The 16,680-nt window shown below is 40.4% G+C and overlaps 1 protein-coding gene across 1 annotated transcript; it reads right to left on the bottom strand.

Annotated features, from left to right (window-relative positions):
• Positions 1-130: 130 nt before the first annotated feature.
• On the bottom strand, positions 131-15,322 carry PPID (peptidylprolyl isomerase D). The gene is made up of 10 exons (XM_030450230.1): positions 15,140-15,322; positions 13,085-13,225; positions 12,545-12,651; positions 7,515-7,703; positions 6,696-6,818; positions 5,029-5,135; positions 3,243-3,384; positions 1,004-1,090; positions 883-925; positions 131-364 (listed from the first exon to the last, which is right to left on the bottom strand). Exons 1-10 carry the CDS (start codon positions 15,222-15,224, stop codon positions 276-278), a joined length of 1,113 nt encoding a protein of 370 aa, XP_030306090.1. The 5' UTR covers positions 15,225-15,322; the 3' UTR covers positions 131-275.
• Positions 15,323-16,680: the final 1,358 nt, after the last annotated feature.

Raw genomic sequence — 16,680 nt, 5'->3', positions numbered from 1 at the left:
AAATTGTCTTTGTGCTTCCTAAGAAGCTTGGTCTACCACCATTAAGATGCAGAAACCACAACCACTACTGATTTACACATTAGAAACACACCTGAGTTGCAAGACACAAATTATTACAACTTAAAAACACTTCATCTTTCAACTGTTTGTCTTTATTATTAGATTTTTGAGATGTAAACACTGAAAACTGCAGTGCAGGGCAAATGAAAGAAGCAGCTTTGTTTATCCTTTTCCATGAGTTAGTGCATAGACTTAAAAGTTTAGAAAAAAAACTATCAAGCAAACATCTTAGCATAAGCTGCCTTCTCTTTCTCCTTTTGGGCTTTTATCTTCTGCTTGATTTTGAGCGTTTCCGTCTGAATAGCTGCTTAGAAAGAAAATTTATGATACAGTTATAGTAATCTCTCCACATGATGTCTCATAATGTGTCTAGATGAGGTCACACTGCTGGAAATTGCATTTAATCTTCCAGGTCAGTGGAAAAAAAAAATCTGTCCCTTACTTTGTTTCACCTGGTAAGGTAACCATGTAGATGAGAGTGTAGCAAGCACCGTATTGGTGCCAACACAGAATTCATGAGCTAAAAATTTTACCCAATGAGACCAGGGAATTAGGAAAGTTAACATGGCCTCTGCAAGAGAGGGAGACAGATCCAGAGGCATGCTGCTGACCTACATAAGCAAGTTAATGCCAGAAACATCACTGCAGGATAAAAACAGGTTTTCTACCTCAGTGAGCTCTCGGCTCAATATATTAGCATTTAAGCTGTTAGAAGCCAGCATTTTGGGCATCACCCTGGTATGATTTACTGCTAATACCCTGGTTTCTTTTTTACATTCTTAAAAACAAGTAAAGAACTTGAAAAAAACGGATGGCTTTTACCTTTGTCTTCAGGGGCTATTTCATGAGCCTTTTTAAGATCAGCCTAAAGTAAAAGAGAAATATAAATTAATGTTCTGATTAAACATTTAGATTAAAAAAAATTAAGTGGTGTGATCATTACCAATGCCTGATCAAGATCTTTTACTCCCTGCCATCCTTGAGCCCGTCTGTAGAGAGCCTTAGTATTTGTTGGATCGATCTCAAGAGCCTGTAAATTAAATAAAGTTGTCTCATTAACATTCCACATACTTCACAGCCTCCCATCTCTGCAAATGGCACAGTTCACACCAGCAGACAATCACCCAAGTTGGTTTGAGGGTAAATTGTCAAAACATTAAATGTGTAAAAAAGGAAAGCCATGTTACAGCACATTGAATAGGTAGCTGATTCAAGGTTTAATACCACTGTACCAGAACTGGGCTTTTGTGAAGGGTGAGCACACTTGACAGGAAATTGTCTGCATCTGTCTCTGCAAGGTGAAGATGTTACTGCAGCTCATGTTACCCTAACCTTGAGTGTCACAGCACAGCTCTGTATTGCAGCTCCCTCCTTCACACTAAGTAACTTCAAATGGCATCATGTAAAGCTTTTTTCACTCTAGGCTAGGAAGATACAATAAGGGCTGCTGGGAAAAGAGATTGTTCTATCTTATTGAATTATTTTTCTAATTAGATCAGTAATTTGGCTAGCTAGTTGTTTTGTTTTCTTGCCTGTGAAGATGGCATTCTTCTTTCTTACAGCAGATAGGTCTGTAGTGTGTCTTTCTGTATTATTGGAAATAACATAATTTCTTGGTGATTAGAGGAAATGCCTTGCATTTATTAATTTCACTTATTACCTTTAACTTATTGATTTAAAATTATAGACATTAGATGATGTATCCATATTTTTTTTAAATCAGTATTGGCTGCTCATATAATGGAAGTGTTACTCTGGGTGCTCATCCTGATCTGTCTGCTCTAAAGCTTAGATCCTCTTGTGTGTCAAGAATTAGAATTTTAGGTGTCCATGCTGCATACTCAGAGGTAGCATTTCTTGGTTTTAGCTCGACCATAATGCTTACAGCTATTTTAAAGCAAGGTTTGTTGGAACAGGTTCAGCCGCTCATAATTTCCTATTTATACTAACTAATGCATGTATTACAGACTTTTGGCTTTAAGAAATCATAAAAGTGAAAATGTATCATTTCTTCCAAAGAATCATCTGGAACTCTACTAGTTATTCTTAGGAAACTGGTGTTCTGATTAAAAACACTGATGCACTATTTAAAACTAGTGATGAGCCAGAAGCTAAATACATTACAGAAGTCTGTTACAGCTATGGAGTTGCCTTTATCTAACTATTCTGTAATCTTAAAATCAAAGGAAGTTTTGAGGTTTTTTTCTCCCCCCACCTCTGTGGCAAGTATTAGTATTAGTAAGTTCTCTCTCTAACACTGACAGGCTTTTATTTTTACCATTGATGACAGACACCACATTAAAAAGTTTTCTTACGTTTTTCTTTTCCTATCCCCTCTTTGTCCATTCTGAAGATGGTTTATGAGAATTTTCCATGTAGTAACACTGTCAGCAGGCTAGAAAGCAAGCTAGCTCCACAGAGACCCCTCACACACAGATGAGCCAAGACCCCTGCTTTCAGCATGAAGTCCTAGGAGATGCTGCTCAGGATTTTCTAAGACAAGAGGATTCTTCACTCTGTTTCCTTCAAAATTTCAGTTTTGATGAATTTTTTAAAGTTTCCTCAAATGTACTAACTTTTGTCAGTGTATACATTGCTGTTCCTTTTTTTCTTTCTATTGTTTTTCAGAATTTCCATAGTTATTGTTTCCTTCCTTCTTTCTTCATTGGTTTTGTTTCACCACTAATCCTGCCTGAAAGGGCTTTATTTAGAAAAGTCACCTTAATTAATATGTCCCTGCCTATGGCATGGGGGTTACATCTTTCAGGTCCTTCCAAGCCAAACCACTCTCTGACTCTTATATAATACAAGACGATCAAATGTAAAAGTAAGTAAAATGTTTTGCTCATACTAGTCTTCCAAAGAATAGTATTTCTCTTTCATTAAAGAATATAAACAGTAGCTCAGCTCTTAGGAAACAAAACTGACAATGACAATGTGCAGGGTTCTTTTATGGCAGTAAGCAACAGCCCTCCTTTTTTTGAATTAATGAATCATTTAAATTTCAAAATACTTTTAAAATCTTCATATTTGAAAATTAGTATCAACTTTGCAATCAGCCTTCTTCTTTCTTTACTTTCAAATCATAAGCCTACCAGAAGACTCTTAAAAAGCTTTGTAGTTTCAGTTTCTGTTTCTTATACAGGCCAATTGTTAATCAAGATACTGAATATTAGAGATACCTCTGAACAACTTTCGATGGCTCCCTGCCAATCCAACAGTTTTAGTTTACAAGCACCAATGTTCAAAATGCAGGTCAAAGCAACACCCTTTAACTTTGGTTTGTCTGCTTCCTCTGCCACTTCTTCAGAAGCTTCTACATACCTGCAGAAAAAGAGATTTACCAAAAGCATGTATCAGTGTTGCAACTTCCATTTTGTTCTGCCCTTAGCTGTTTCTCCACAGATAGGTGCAAACTGGCCTCTCCAAAATGGTATTTTTAAAAGCATCTTCAATTCCATTGCTAGAAATATTTATTAAACTAAATATATCAAACCAACCCTGACGAAAAAAAGATCAACTCACTCACTAATGTTTCCCTGTAACTCCTATCCCTCCACTGTACTAACAGCATATTTTTCTTAGACCATTTTAGATGTCATGAAACCACTACAAATTATCTCAATGATTGGTTATTCTCAGCAACCATGTTGCTCATCAGTGGCAAAAGTGCCACCCCTGTGCATTTGTGGGAACCTTCATCTTTTCTTTGGTTCCTTCAGTATTTTAATTGATCTAGGCATTTATGGATAAAAGCTGAAATTACTTTGTAAAGAAGGGTGTTTTATGAGCATTAGTAACTCCACCTTCTTTCCACCCTCTTCCTTTCTTGTTTTTTTTCCTGAACTTCAAAGCTGACACTGGTTCAGGACTAAGCCACATGATTTACTGCATTTCTATTTCATAGGCAAGCTGTATCTCCTTAATTTACAATGTGGTAATGCTGCCAGGTTTTTATTTCAAGCGGCAAAGGTCTGTTGTGGATGTAAAAGTCCTAATTCTTTTTATGGCCTACTTGACAGAACTGTGGTTTCTTATTTAAATAATTTTAAAAAGAGGGTTTGGATGCATTCACATTTTAAGCATGCCATGATTAATGCAGTCTTTGCAGAACGCTGACTATGTAGGTTGAATTTTTACATGCCTTGTCTTTGGAGTGGTGCATAGTTTGTATACGACTTTGGATAACAGAAATAAGCAATACTTAAGAAGTGAGACACAGTGCCTGTAATTCTTCCACTTGCTGGACATAACAGAAAAGATGAAAACCAGAGGAGAGATAAGAAGGTAAAAACCCAAGGAGCATTTTATGTTATAAACTGTTTTATGTCAGTATCACTTGTTAAAAAAAAGTTTTAGGAGAAGCTTCTATTCATAAAGTGAAAAGCATGAAAGAAGGAAGGAGCAGCATGAAAACAAAAGCAGAAAGACCATGATTTAGGAGGCGTTTAAATTATACATGGAGTCAGGATGAGGGAACCTCAGAAAAAATAAAAATGCATTAGTAAGGGTCACATCTGGGGGTACTCCCTCATGAACTTACCAATTTCCTAAACCTACTGGTCTTTAGAAATCAGAGAAAATAGCTCCCTTCTTTCCAGTCCATTAACTACCTTGTGTATACTGTTGAGCTATTCTTCCCAGTTACACACCACCACAGCAAGAGTATTAAAAAGGAAGCTTTTAGTCCATTCTAAAAATCCTTCCTTCCTGTAAGTCTTACTTAGCAGTGAATGGAAGACCTTCTTGACTAACTGCAAATGATCTGCTGAACTTTATCTAGATGAAGGCTTTTTTTTTTTTTTTAAGGAAAAAACAAACAAACAAAATTTAAAAAACAAAACAAACAAAACCAAGCCTAGAAGAGCATAGGCATTTTTTAAAGGCACAGATCATTGCTTGAGAGAAGTATTCATTTGGGTTACAGCAACTACCTGATGATAAAATGATTCAGGATGAAAGCCTTACCGTAAACTCTTACTATACTTTTTAGCTGCCACTGCCCAATTCTGCGATTTGAAGAAAGTATTTCCTATATTCTTTATGTCTTCTGCTATGGCCACAATCTTGTCAACCTAATAAAATAGATGGAAAATATAAAATACGAATGTACTTATGAAGGAAGTCTTGAATTACTTAAACATTAACAGCAGGATTCCATGTCCATCCTCTTTAAAGATTAGCATAAAATCTCAGAATAAAAATACATCTTCAGAGAAATACTACCTTCAAGCCACTGCTATAATATTCTCTATTTTATGTAACACAACAGTCTGAAAAATTAAATTCCTAACAGGTTTTCTACAATACAAAGGGTGAGAAAGTCCAGAGACAACACAGCAATTCACCTCCTTCCCCTAAATGCTTCTACCCACGCAGACCTATATATAAAGGCGTTGACTGTTATTCATAGAAAATAAGATATGTTAACAACCAAAGGATTCAAGCAAGACTGCCTTATTCCAAAAAAAATTTTTTTTCTCAAAATGGTATTAAGTCACCTGAACTCTGCACACCCTCAAACTGTAAGTTGCATCAACAAAATTCTCTCACAACATTTAAAACATCTGCAGAAGGAGAAAAAGAACAACTTGTCAAATTCATCATTTCTCTTCCCAGAATGGCACAAATTTCAAGTGTTACATTAGTGGCAATTAACAGCTTATAATTACTGCTGTCTATACCACAGATGTCTTAACTTCAGTCAAGTTCAATTCACTTCTACCCTGCTAGAATTAATAACCTTGAAAAAAACTGATCCCAGATTGAGACCAAGGATACCATAGTTTCTTGTAGTTAAGTTTATATGATCAAGTTTAAAGTTAAAGGTGGCAGGCACTTGACAGCTTTAGTTCCAAACCACATCAAATACTATCCTAAAACATTGCTTACGAGTTGAAATGTTTCCCAATTACCAGAGACAAGGTGTTTCTGGTTTCCAGCTGTAATGGTTTTACTTTTCTAATTCTCTATTTGAAAATATTCACATGCAGCCCCACCTTTTCTTCCCCTCTCACAAAACAGCTTGATTTACAGTTTGTCTATTTTTCTTTCATTATAAGTAAAAATCTGCAGAAAAGATGCTTCCACCAGTCTGCTCCCTAACTCTCAAAAACAGGTCTTCCTTCAGTTTTAACAACTTAAAAAGTTACTGGGAAATGAGAACAATTAGCTGTGATGTAGTAAAAATCTTTCTAAAAGATCAATGTTCCAGTATTTCTAGTAAGTGACACAAAATCTTTCCAAGGGTAGATATTTAAAAAGTTGCACAGAAATAAGGTGCAGGTATAACATTAAGTTAGTCATCTGCCAGAATTCTAGTAATTGCCATTTGTCACTCTTGCACAAACAAAAGTAGAAAGAAACAAAAACCAGAAAAACATTAAGTGTAATAATTTTAAATAACAGTGGTTTTAGTTACTAGGGGAATACCAGCTGCAATTAGCCCTGGAAAAAAAAGACAGAGTAGTCCCCTCCCACAACCTTCTCTTTCCTGGATTAACTGGATATCACCATTTAATCAGGACCTTGATCAATAGGAAAGAGGTTTAGTGAACATCATCACAGACATCATGCAGCTCAGACCATCTCCACGTCTTAAATTCTATAAAATACCTTAGAAGAAAAATACTTACATCTTTCACATCTATATCCGAGTCTTCAGGAAAATCTGGATGAGCATCTCCAGATCCATCCTGGGGAACAATTCCCCAGTCATCTCCTTCCCTTAGCTCTCCACAATCTGCAATGACACACAGCTGAAAAAGTGAAGAGTAATTAGCAGTCTTGCTTACTAAAACAATTTCCCCAAAAAAAGCCACAACTTCTGAGTGCTCTTTCAAATTCAGTAAAAATGCTTTTTCATCTGTTGTTTGGGTGCACTGATTTCAGAAACCCACCACATCTTTAGCCTATCTCCATCAAAATGTGTTTATCACAGGAAGTGTTGCCTTCAGAGCAGCATTCCAACAGCACCAGACCTACGCTCCACAGAGAGGCTGAGCTGCAGCAAAACACAAGACACTGAAGAAAATCTTTTTAAGTCACAGTTATTAATTTTTTGAACAGCCACAGACTGACATGGCCTTCACACTGATTACTTTTCCAGAACTACATGGGTTTCTGACATAAAATTTGTAAGAGTTGCGTATCACTTGGGTAGGGTTGTGAATTCCACCCTTTAATTTCATCACCCAACCTACACTTCTAGCTGTGCATTTATGCCTTCTCCCCAATAATGGCTTCCATTCCCACAGCCATGTTGAATAAATCAATTGTTTGTGCAGGGGAAATTTACAGCAAAAGTACAAAAGCCTCTTAACAAGGATAATAAGATGGGAATTAACTGTAAAAATAACTGGGTGACATTTAATAGCTCTAAACAATACATGAAACATTTAAAAGAAATGGACGTGCATCACATAAGCGCTTTAAGTGCTTTGGATTTTGCTTACCTTAGCAGGATTTTCTCCTTTTACTTCAATGTTTTCTAACATTTTAACTACACCCATTCCTTTGATGACTTGGCCAAACACCACATGTTTCCCATCAAGGTGGGAAGTAGGCACCGTTGTAATAAAGAACTGAGAGCCGTTAGTACCAGGTCCTGCATTGGCCATGCTCAGCAGCCCTGGTTTGTCATGCTGCATTGGGGACAAAAAAAATCACAACCAAGATATAAAAGATCTGCTACAAAACCATATATAAGATTCTGTAACCATACAAAACCATACATAAGGATTCTGCTCTATATAGCAAGGACAGCCATAGTGACAGCTTGGAAAATCAGACAGTAACATAGAGCTGGCAGCTAAATCTGCCTGTCATGACTGAAGAGAGCAAATTGCCCTGCTCTGCATCTTGACTTGCCAGCTAGCACTCATGCAAGCAGAGCCACATGTGCCCCTTGATTCTGCAATGTGGTTGGGTCACCATCCCTGGAGCTATTTAAGACATGCAGCTGTGGTGGTCAGGGACCAGGGTTTAGTGGTAGAGTTGGAGCCTTTGTTCATGGTTAGACTTGATCTTAAAGGTCTTTTTCAACACAACTAACTCTATGAATGTATGGCCATCTGTCTCCTTGTACACTCAATCCCCTGCTCAGTTTCTGATTTTGAGTGCATCACCCGAGATGTATGTGAAGTTCCCCAGTGTGTTACTGAAGACAGTGGTCTAAAGAAGCAAAGCAAAATGCCAGCTGAATCACTTTTAATGTTATGCTGTCAAGGAAGATATGTATTGATAATTTTATAAGGACTAGTCAGACAAATTATGCTGTAGAACTTTGCATTTTAGGAGACTGTGGTCTTTATTCTGTAAAGGTTACTGGTTTGGGACTTTTTTAACTCCTTCACTTTCCTAGAGACACAGTTTTTATTCTGTTGGTATTTAACCATATAATTATTTTGGCTTATGCTACCAAGCCACAAACTAATACAAATTTATTAAAGCTTAATGTAAGAAAATATTACTTATCCTGTGTCCTGTAAGTACTTTCTCCTACTTTGACACAATAATTACCTTGCTACATCACACAGATTATTTAATTTTCACTTGTACTGTAAAAAATGTACTTTTCCTAAGTGTTGTGGATAACTTGCTGTAAAACTGTCGTTCATCTGGTTATTAAGTCCAAGGAATTCAGTTTAATTCATGTGGTATTTGTGAAAAACTTGGGGAGGAGCAAAGGATAAAAAAAAAAAAAATTTAAAAAAAATTGATGCCACAGAGGAGATGGAGAAGAAATTGCTGTGAAAGAGATCTCAGAGTTCAGTGGGAGGTTGATTAGTTTGAAACACTCTGAGACAGCTGTATTTATGCATCTAGTTTGTTCCTAGAGTCTCTACCACTTCAAAAAAACTGTTGTTTTGAAAACTTTTTTCCACTTGACTTTTGGATTTCTGTGGTGGTAGGGAGAACGCCCAGCCTGAGGTGTTCATCCAGTCAAATGGCACTATAAGTCTCAATCTTTCATTCTAGATTTTGCTTGGGAACTCTGGGAAAAGGCTGTACAGCTGAGAGCTAGAATTGCACCCAGCCAACAGAAAGCTACTGGAATAATCCTGGCTTCATCTCTTCTCTTCAAACTCACTCTGGGAATTAGAAATGGCAAATGACACAGAGGAAGCCTGGATTCCACAGCAAGAGAGGACATCTGGTAACTATCTCCAAAACAAAAATCTGACATTTTGCATCATAGTTGCTCACAAACAAGTTATTCAGAGAGGTTCTCCCATAGGAGATTTTTGCAAATACCATTTGAGGTTGGTCACTGATTCACTGCCCATGAGGCAGAACAGACCTCTAACTCTTACTTTTGTTTTGGGGTTTTTTTCAATTACAACTAATGCTAGACAGCAAAGGTTGGTAAACAAAGAGACAAGTAACAGTAAGTTCTGATATTGCCACACAACTGCATGTTGACCTCTTATAAGTAAAGATTTGAAGGACAAGCTCAAAAGTTATAGACAGCAGTCTGGTGCAACCCCATTTTATTTGAGACCAAGTCTCAACATTAGTCCCATGATGAGAGTCCCTTTTTATAAACAAAACTTCTGTCATCCCTGCATTTTCTTGCTGTGTTTTGAGAAACACTGCAAGCAGAGTGTCTTTCCTGTGATGATTTCTGCTTGTCCTTTTGTAAGCTTACCAAGCAAGTAAAAAAGCCTGGACAAAATCAGATGCTTTGACGTTCAAAACTCTGCCATGGTAATCACACTGCTTGAGAACTAAGTGGAGTGTTCCACAATAGCTCAGCCATTAGCTGGTGAAACAACTCCAAAAAAAAGCCTAGTGAGATTGATTGTTATAGCTGAGCAGTCAGATGAGTAAAAATCATCTGCACTGCATTCCTTATTACCTCCAGGTCTCACTTGACAGTACAAGTAACAATGACACAATATCCTGCAGGGAGCCAGGGAGTAGCTTTAAGCAGCAATTCTATGGGCAGCACCATAGGAAGTGTCAGACTTCAGAGAGCATCTCTCACAACTGTAATTATGACAAAGCTGCACTTACATCTTACTCCCAACTTAGTCATGGACTTCAATGCCTAATTAGTTGAGAATTGCCATACTTTCTTTCCCTAAAATACTGTTTGGAGGCAAGCACAACTGCAGTCAGGGCTTTGCTTTAACCATGAGACAATGATGCCTTTAAATTTTTCAGTCCAAGTGTTATTGGGGAGTCATTCATATGCTACTGCATAACCACACAGTATGAAAACAGTTACTGGCAGTGCTGTGAAACAGTTGCATGGCCTGGCTCTTGTAAAGGGTACTTGTGGAGCACGTTATCTTTGTTATCTCCAGGGAGTATTCCCACCAAGGTCCAAGATGCTAGCATAGGGGATTTTTTCCTGCCACACAGTCTTTTATGTACAGCTGAGAACAGAACAGAGCATTCAGAGGAGCATTCAGAATAATTATGAACAGCTATGTCCGCTAGTCAACAAGTATGTGACAATGTACAGGTAATATTTGGTTATCTTCACATACTGTAAAAATTGTAGGCTTCTTCCCCTTCTGGAATACCCATTTTTAGAGAAAGGTAGTACTAAAAGGCTGGGGGTTTTTTTGTTTTGACTTTTTTGTTTGTTTGTTTTGTTTGTTTTTTAAATTAAAAAAACAAAATGCAAACATTTTTTTCTTCAAAAGTATAAAAATGCTTCAATGTTTATGTCATAGAATCACAGAATTACAGAATCAGCCAGGTTGAAAAGGGCCTCTGAGATCACCAAGTCCAACCCTTAATCCACTGCCACCGTGGTTCCCAGACCATGGCACTGAGTGCCACATCAGTCTCTTCTTAAAAACCTCCAGGGATGGAGAATCCACCACCTCCCTGGGCAGCCCATTCCAAAGTCTGATCACCCTCTCTGGAAAGAAATTCTTCCTAATATCCAACCTAACCCTCCCCTGGCATAGCTTAAGTCCATGCCCTTGTCTTACTGGGAGCTGCCTGGGAGCAGAGCCCAACCCCTCCCCTGGCTCCAACCTCCTTTCAGGGAGTTGTAGAGAGTGATGAGGTCTCCCCTGAGCCTCCTCTTCTCCAGACTGAACACCCCAGCTCCCTCAGCCCTTCCTCACAGGACTTGTGCTGGATCCCTTCACAGCCTCCTTGCTGCCAAAATATGGATTCTGGAGGCATCCACTACATTAAATTTTGACAAAGAGAAGCCTTGAGAATGGTAATGAGACATTTTGCATTTGCAAAAGAAACAAAAGATACATCCTGCAAAAAACTACTTTTGACTTACTGGTCAAAAGTAGTAGTTGTGTGTATAAAGCCTATGCACCTGCAGTTGTTCTGGTGTCACTACATGTTGAGGACAAAGATTGTTTTAAAATTTCCAACTCTCATAGCAGAGTTTTTTTCTGCAGCTCGGCTGACAAAACTGCCTGTGGGACTACACTTAAGGTTGCTAGTAATGTATGTGCTCTGATAGAGCAGTGGGAATAAGTAATAAGAGGGGTCAGAATTTCTACCATTGAAGCCAGCAACTCTTAAAACGACATCTTCAAACTGAGACTTCTGCACACTCAAAGAATTGCTTTATTAACACAACACTTTTCCACTACTTTGGATGAAAAAAAGTCATTCACAAACAGCCTTTTATTTTTCATTATCACTGAAAATAACTGTAGCAAGGAAAATACATTTTTCTTTGGATTAATTCTGCAATCTACTACGCATTCCCCCTTTGTTGGGAAACTGTCTGGAAGAAAACAGATGTGAGTAATCCTGACTATTTAGCTTTAGCTAGAGTAAGCTAAGGGCCTTGAGGCCTAGTTCCAAGGTTACTGAAAGATGAGCTATGGGAAAAAGATAAGGAAGCTGGCAGTAGAAAAGAAGAATAGCAGAGTAATGATTAGCCAGCAGAAGTTCTGTGAAAATAGAATTTGTGGACAAGATATAGCCACCTGCAAGATATTGTTATATAAACAAGGGCTCTATATAAAGCGAGTGTGAATTGTTAATAAACGACTTCACTTTAACCATACTGGTGACTACCTGTTGTCCTTAAGCCTCCGCGGATTTTTTCTACACCCCTTCTCAAATCTAATCTGATGAATGTAATTAGTGTATGAAAAAAAAGGCAAAAAATCCACTTAATACTAACATATAATACTGCATATGCTTCAGAGTGACAAAATTTCTCACTCTATTAAAATCATACCCCTACTTCAGTGACATCTAAAATACTGTTTCAAATTAGTTTCTGATGGTGCAATGAAAAAGAAGATAGAGACAACCACAGTTTATCCTAATGAAGTAGACCTTATATAGCATGTATTCAAACCTGTATTTCTTCTGTATTCAACAGACTTTAAGGAGAAGCTAGTTAAGGGCTTTTTTCCTGCATTCTTTTCACTGCTTAAATATATGTTAACCTTGGAATTAAGACTGCTAAGTCTGAACTTGAAAAAATTAAAATCATCAAAACTTCAAAAATTTTATATAGTTACTACTTTCAATAGAGTACCTTATAATGAAAGTTTTCATCTTCAAATTTTTCACCGTATATACTTTCTCCACCAGTGCCATTTTGGTTTGAGAAATCTCCACCCTGGACCATGAACTGCTTTATAACTGTAAAAGAAAATAATTATAAAATAAAGCAGCAAGGCAAGAAAGGCAAGCTGAAAAACAATTCAATAATAAAGAGCAAACCCTGTCACCAGCACCTGTTCCTAAATAAAACCAAAACCCACCTTTTATTTATCAAGTCTCCCCTAAGTATGCCTTTTCAGTTAAGCAGACATCACTTGATATTTATTTCTTCACCTGAAATCCATTTCAAAATATTCAGAACTCATAGCAAACTACTTTTCCTATTACTAACTTGCTAGTACATCTGTAATTTGGTACTGTCAATACACGGTAAGAACATCTAGTCCCTGGGAGGATCAAAACATCAAAAACTTACTTCAGTCAAGGTATTTCTTATTAAGTGCTCCAAAATATTATTTCAAATACTGATGAGAGGATTTCTGCTACTGACAGGAGATTTCATGGAACTTACTTCTGTGGAAAGGACATCCCTTATAATGGAGAGGTTTTCCAGTTGTAGGCCCTGTTCCTTTCTCTCCTGTACATAATGCACGGAAATTTTCAGCAGTTTTCGGTACAACGTCAGCAAACAGTTCAAAGACAATGCGTCCGACTGAAATGACAGGCAGAATGAGACATATTTAAAGTCCTCTCCTTGGCACCATGATGTGTTAAGCATTACAAGGCAATGTAAATTAAAACCTAAATTTATTCTTTTTATCCAGATTACCATTAAATATACATTTTGGGGTTGTTCCATGGCAATTGCTGGGACACTTACATTAGGTTTTTAGCAACAATTACCAACAAGTTCAACTATCAAGAATAATTTAAGATGAATAAAGACAGATTCTGCCAAAAGCTAATGCCTAAGGTATTTTCAGCCAAAACTGTGTGTGGGAAATGTTTAATATACACACATGTATATTGAAGCCATGTTATGTATTTTAACATGCATGATTATTTTAACATATATATATGCTAACATATATATATGTTATATATGTTATATATACATGTTAATATATATATATATATGTAGCTTGATCATTCAAAAATAGGTAAAAGTTTAAAAAGATTCTTTTATGGAGGGTTTTATTTGCTCAAAAAGCTTATGCCAAACATGTATACCTACCTTATTCCTTATTCTCTTAAACCCCAAGTTTACTAAGGCACAATACTTAACATGCATATGAATAATTGCAGTTTGCAGCTGAAGATGCTACAAGCCATCACTAAATCTGAAAACATGCAAATCTTAACTAAAGGAAGTGAAACTTGAGTAGCTAACAGATACTGTAATAGCTGATAAATGATGTGTCACATTCACTTCTTTTCACAGACTGGATTCTCAGAGAGCTATTTCTCACTCCTAACAGCTACCATCAGCCGATGCTCCAGTTTTCTCATCAGCCTCACGGGCAATTAGTTAGCAGAACTCCACTCTACCGGAAGCTAACTGTAAATATATTAATTCTAACTAATACAGGAATGAAAACAAATTAGACAACTGAAAGTCAGTAAAAGGCAACTCGTCTAACAGACTTACTGCTTTTACTGTGTAACAGAATAAATATGAGAGGCAATCTCCTCACAAAACGGCAGCATCTATCTTCACCCATTAAAATGCTGAAAACCTATGCTTTTAGTGTAGTACCCACGTGGTTGTTTTCATATTTCCTTCTTGACCGTTTGCACAGATTTTCCAACGACATCTGGCAACACCGCCAGTGCCAAGAGAACCACAGCGACCGCCTCACCCAGCTTTGCCGGGGCAGCGCGGCCCAGGCCGGCGGGCAGCGGGATGTGCCCGGGACAGGCGGGAGGGACACGGTTTGAAGGCAGGAGGTGCCGCCGGACACGAAGTTCGCTCCGGTCGAGGCCGAGCCCAGCACACCGAGGGCAGCTGGAGGTGGCAGGGCCGCCATAGGTGGCACCGGGGACGGGTGCGGTGCGGGGCATTTTGCCAGCTCGCTGCCCCTGGTGGGGTGAGGCCGCCTGGGAGCGCGGCGCAGGGGCTGGCTGATGGCAGTGGATGTTCCCGCATCACCCACGGATGCCTCCCGAGGCTGGGAAGGCACGGGGAAGGCCGTGCCGGTGCAGCCATGTTGCCTTTTTCTCTTTTTTTTCGGGCCTGTTCATTCTGGCGGGGAAACCTCAAGGGGAACACGCAGGGAGACACCTTCCCACCCCACCCGCCCCCCAGGACGCCTGCTGGCGGCGGCCCCCGTCTCTCCTCCCCGGCTCCGGGTGTAAGCTCGTAGCCCGGGGGAACAGCGCCCGGCCCGGCTCGGCTCGGCCCGTCGCGGCGCCACTGGAGCCCCGCGGTCACTCCCCGTCGAGAACTTTCCGCCCCGCGGCTGGGCCCGGGCGTGACCGGCACCGCTCCCGCTGCTCCCCGGCGCCCGGCCCGAGTTCCGCGCCTTCCACACAGGAGCACCCCGGCCCTCCCGGCCTGCTCTGGCCCCACCGCGTGGGTTTCGGCCGCGTCCCCTCCACCAGGGCCCCTTTCCCGCCCCCTCCCCACCTCGCTCGCCCCCGATGTCCACATCGAAGAAGGTGCGGGGGTTGGAAGCCTTGCTCGGCCGGGCGAGAGGGGACGGGTGCGACATTCTGCAGCTGCCAGACCACCACGGTGGCTCCGCCTGCTCGGGCCGCCAGCGATTCCGGCCGCCGCGGGGTCGGGGCTGTTTCCCGCTCCTCCCACAGGCGGGGGCGTGCGGCTGGCGGAGCGGGCGGCTGCAACCCGAGGGGAAAGGCGACTGCCCCGAGATAATGGCTGCTCGGGCAGGGGCTGCGGGAGCGCGGGCGGTCGGGGCGCCGTGGCCGGCGGAGCGGGCGTGTGGCGGGCTTCGCTCGGTGCCCCCGCCCGCGGTCTCTGCCCGCTCTCCCAGGCGGCGGGCGGGAGGCCGGGCCGGCGGTGGTGGCGGCGTGCGGAGCGAGGGGTACCGCACGGCGGAGCCAGGGTCCTGCTAATGGCTGCGGGCACGGTCTGCCTCCACGCAGTCTGAAATGACTCGGAGATAATCTGCAAGGATAAAACGTTTCTTTCTTGAGGTTATACATACTAATAGGGGGCATGGAACGGGGTAAAGAGAATTATTTTTTTTTGCCTGGGTCTGTTTTGGGAGAGAAATGTTGGCCTTGTGAAGAGCTGTGGCCCATGGAAAAACGGACTAATGTCAAAAGTGACTATCACAACACACGTGTTTAGAAACACCGAGTAATGCCAGCCTTCTTGAGGTCTGAGAGCAAAATGTTTCTTTCCAAAGCAAGAATATCATAGTAAGTGCTCCAAGGTAAACATCTCTTTCAGCCACTTGTGTTGACCGCGGGATGTGAAAACCATCAACAAACTGTCTGAGCTCCTTAAGATCCAGTGTTCCCTGGCAGAAGAGTAAACTTGGCCGTGTTCTGTGCTCACTGACACCATGAAGGCAAGGACTGTGTTGAGGCAAAAGGAGAAGGCACAGAAGAGTGCTGAGCTCAGACTTGCAAATTTACAGTCCTGGGAATGCTGCTAATCAAGATTATCATCTCTGTTCTTGGACTTCTCTAATCCATCCCAGAAACCTCTACAATCATTCTTTGATTCACTGTATGCCTCCAAAGGCTTTCTCCTCCAATTCATGTCACCTTTATATGTTTAGACTTGAACTTCATCAAGCTGGTTTTCATCTCTTTCTCAGTATATTATCAGTATCAGACATGTCAGGGGGCAGTTGTAATTCCCAGATTAAAAGAAAATATAAAGTAGCATTGATATTAATAACACTGCAGTCCATATTCTGCATAGTGATCATTCCCACAGCTTCTGTACACGTGCTGGATAGCAGGGGTGATCAGCACTGAGTGCTGTCCCATATTGCATCTGGGAACCCTTAGCAGAAGGAAAAGCTGTCTGCTACCATCTGGGAACACTTAGTGAGGAATCAGTGGAACCACACTAAGGCATTTCTCTCTCTGAGCCAGGTCATGCAGCTGTGTCAGGGATTTCACATGCTTTGCAATGTCAAAGGCCACCAGAGCTTTGAGTCATCTGTAAGTCAGCAGGCATCTGGCCATGAG

The sequence above is a fragment of the Calypte anna genome, chromosome 4A (assembly GCF_003957555.1).
Source record: "Calypte anna isolate BGI_N300 chromosome 4A, bCalAnn1_v1.p, whole genome shotgun sequence".
NCBI lineage: Eukaryota > Metazoa > Chordata > Aves > Apodiformes > Trochilidae > Calypte > Calypte anna.
Note: the sequence above shows the minus strand (reverse complement) of the source record. Positions and strands in the feature narration are given on the sequence as shown.

Bases quoted from the DNA above. Each gene is read 5' to 3' on its own strand.
- PPID (XM_030450230.1), bottom strand. From the start codon at position 15,224: ATGTCGCACCCGTCCCCTCTCGCCCGGCCGAGCAAGGCTTCCAACCCC. The intron at 13,226-15,139 runs GTGGGGAGGGGG...CTGTCATTTCAG, and splicing joins GGACATCGGGGGCGAGCGAG to TCGGACGCATTGTCTTTGAA. The intron at 365-882 runs GTAAAAGCCATC...CTTTCTAAGCAG, and splicing joins AATAGCCCCTGAAGACAAAG to CTATTCAGACGGAAACGCTC.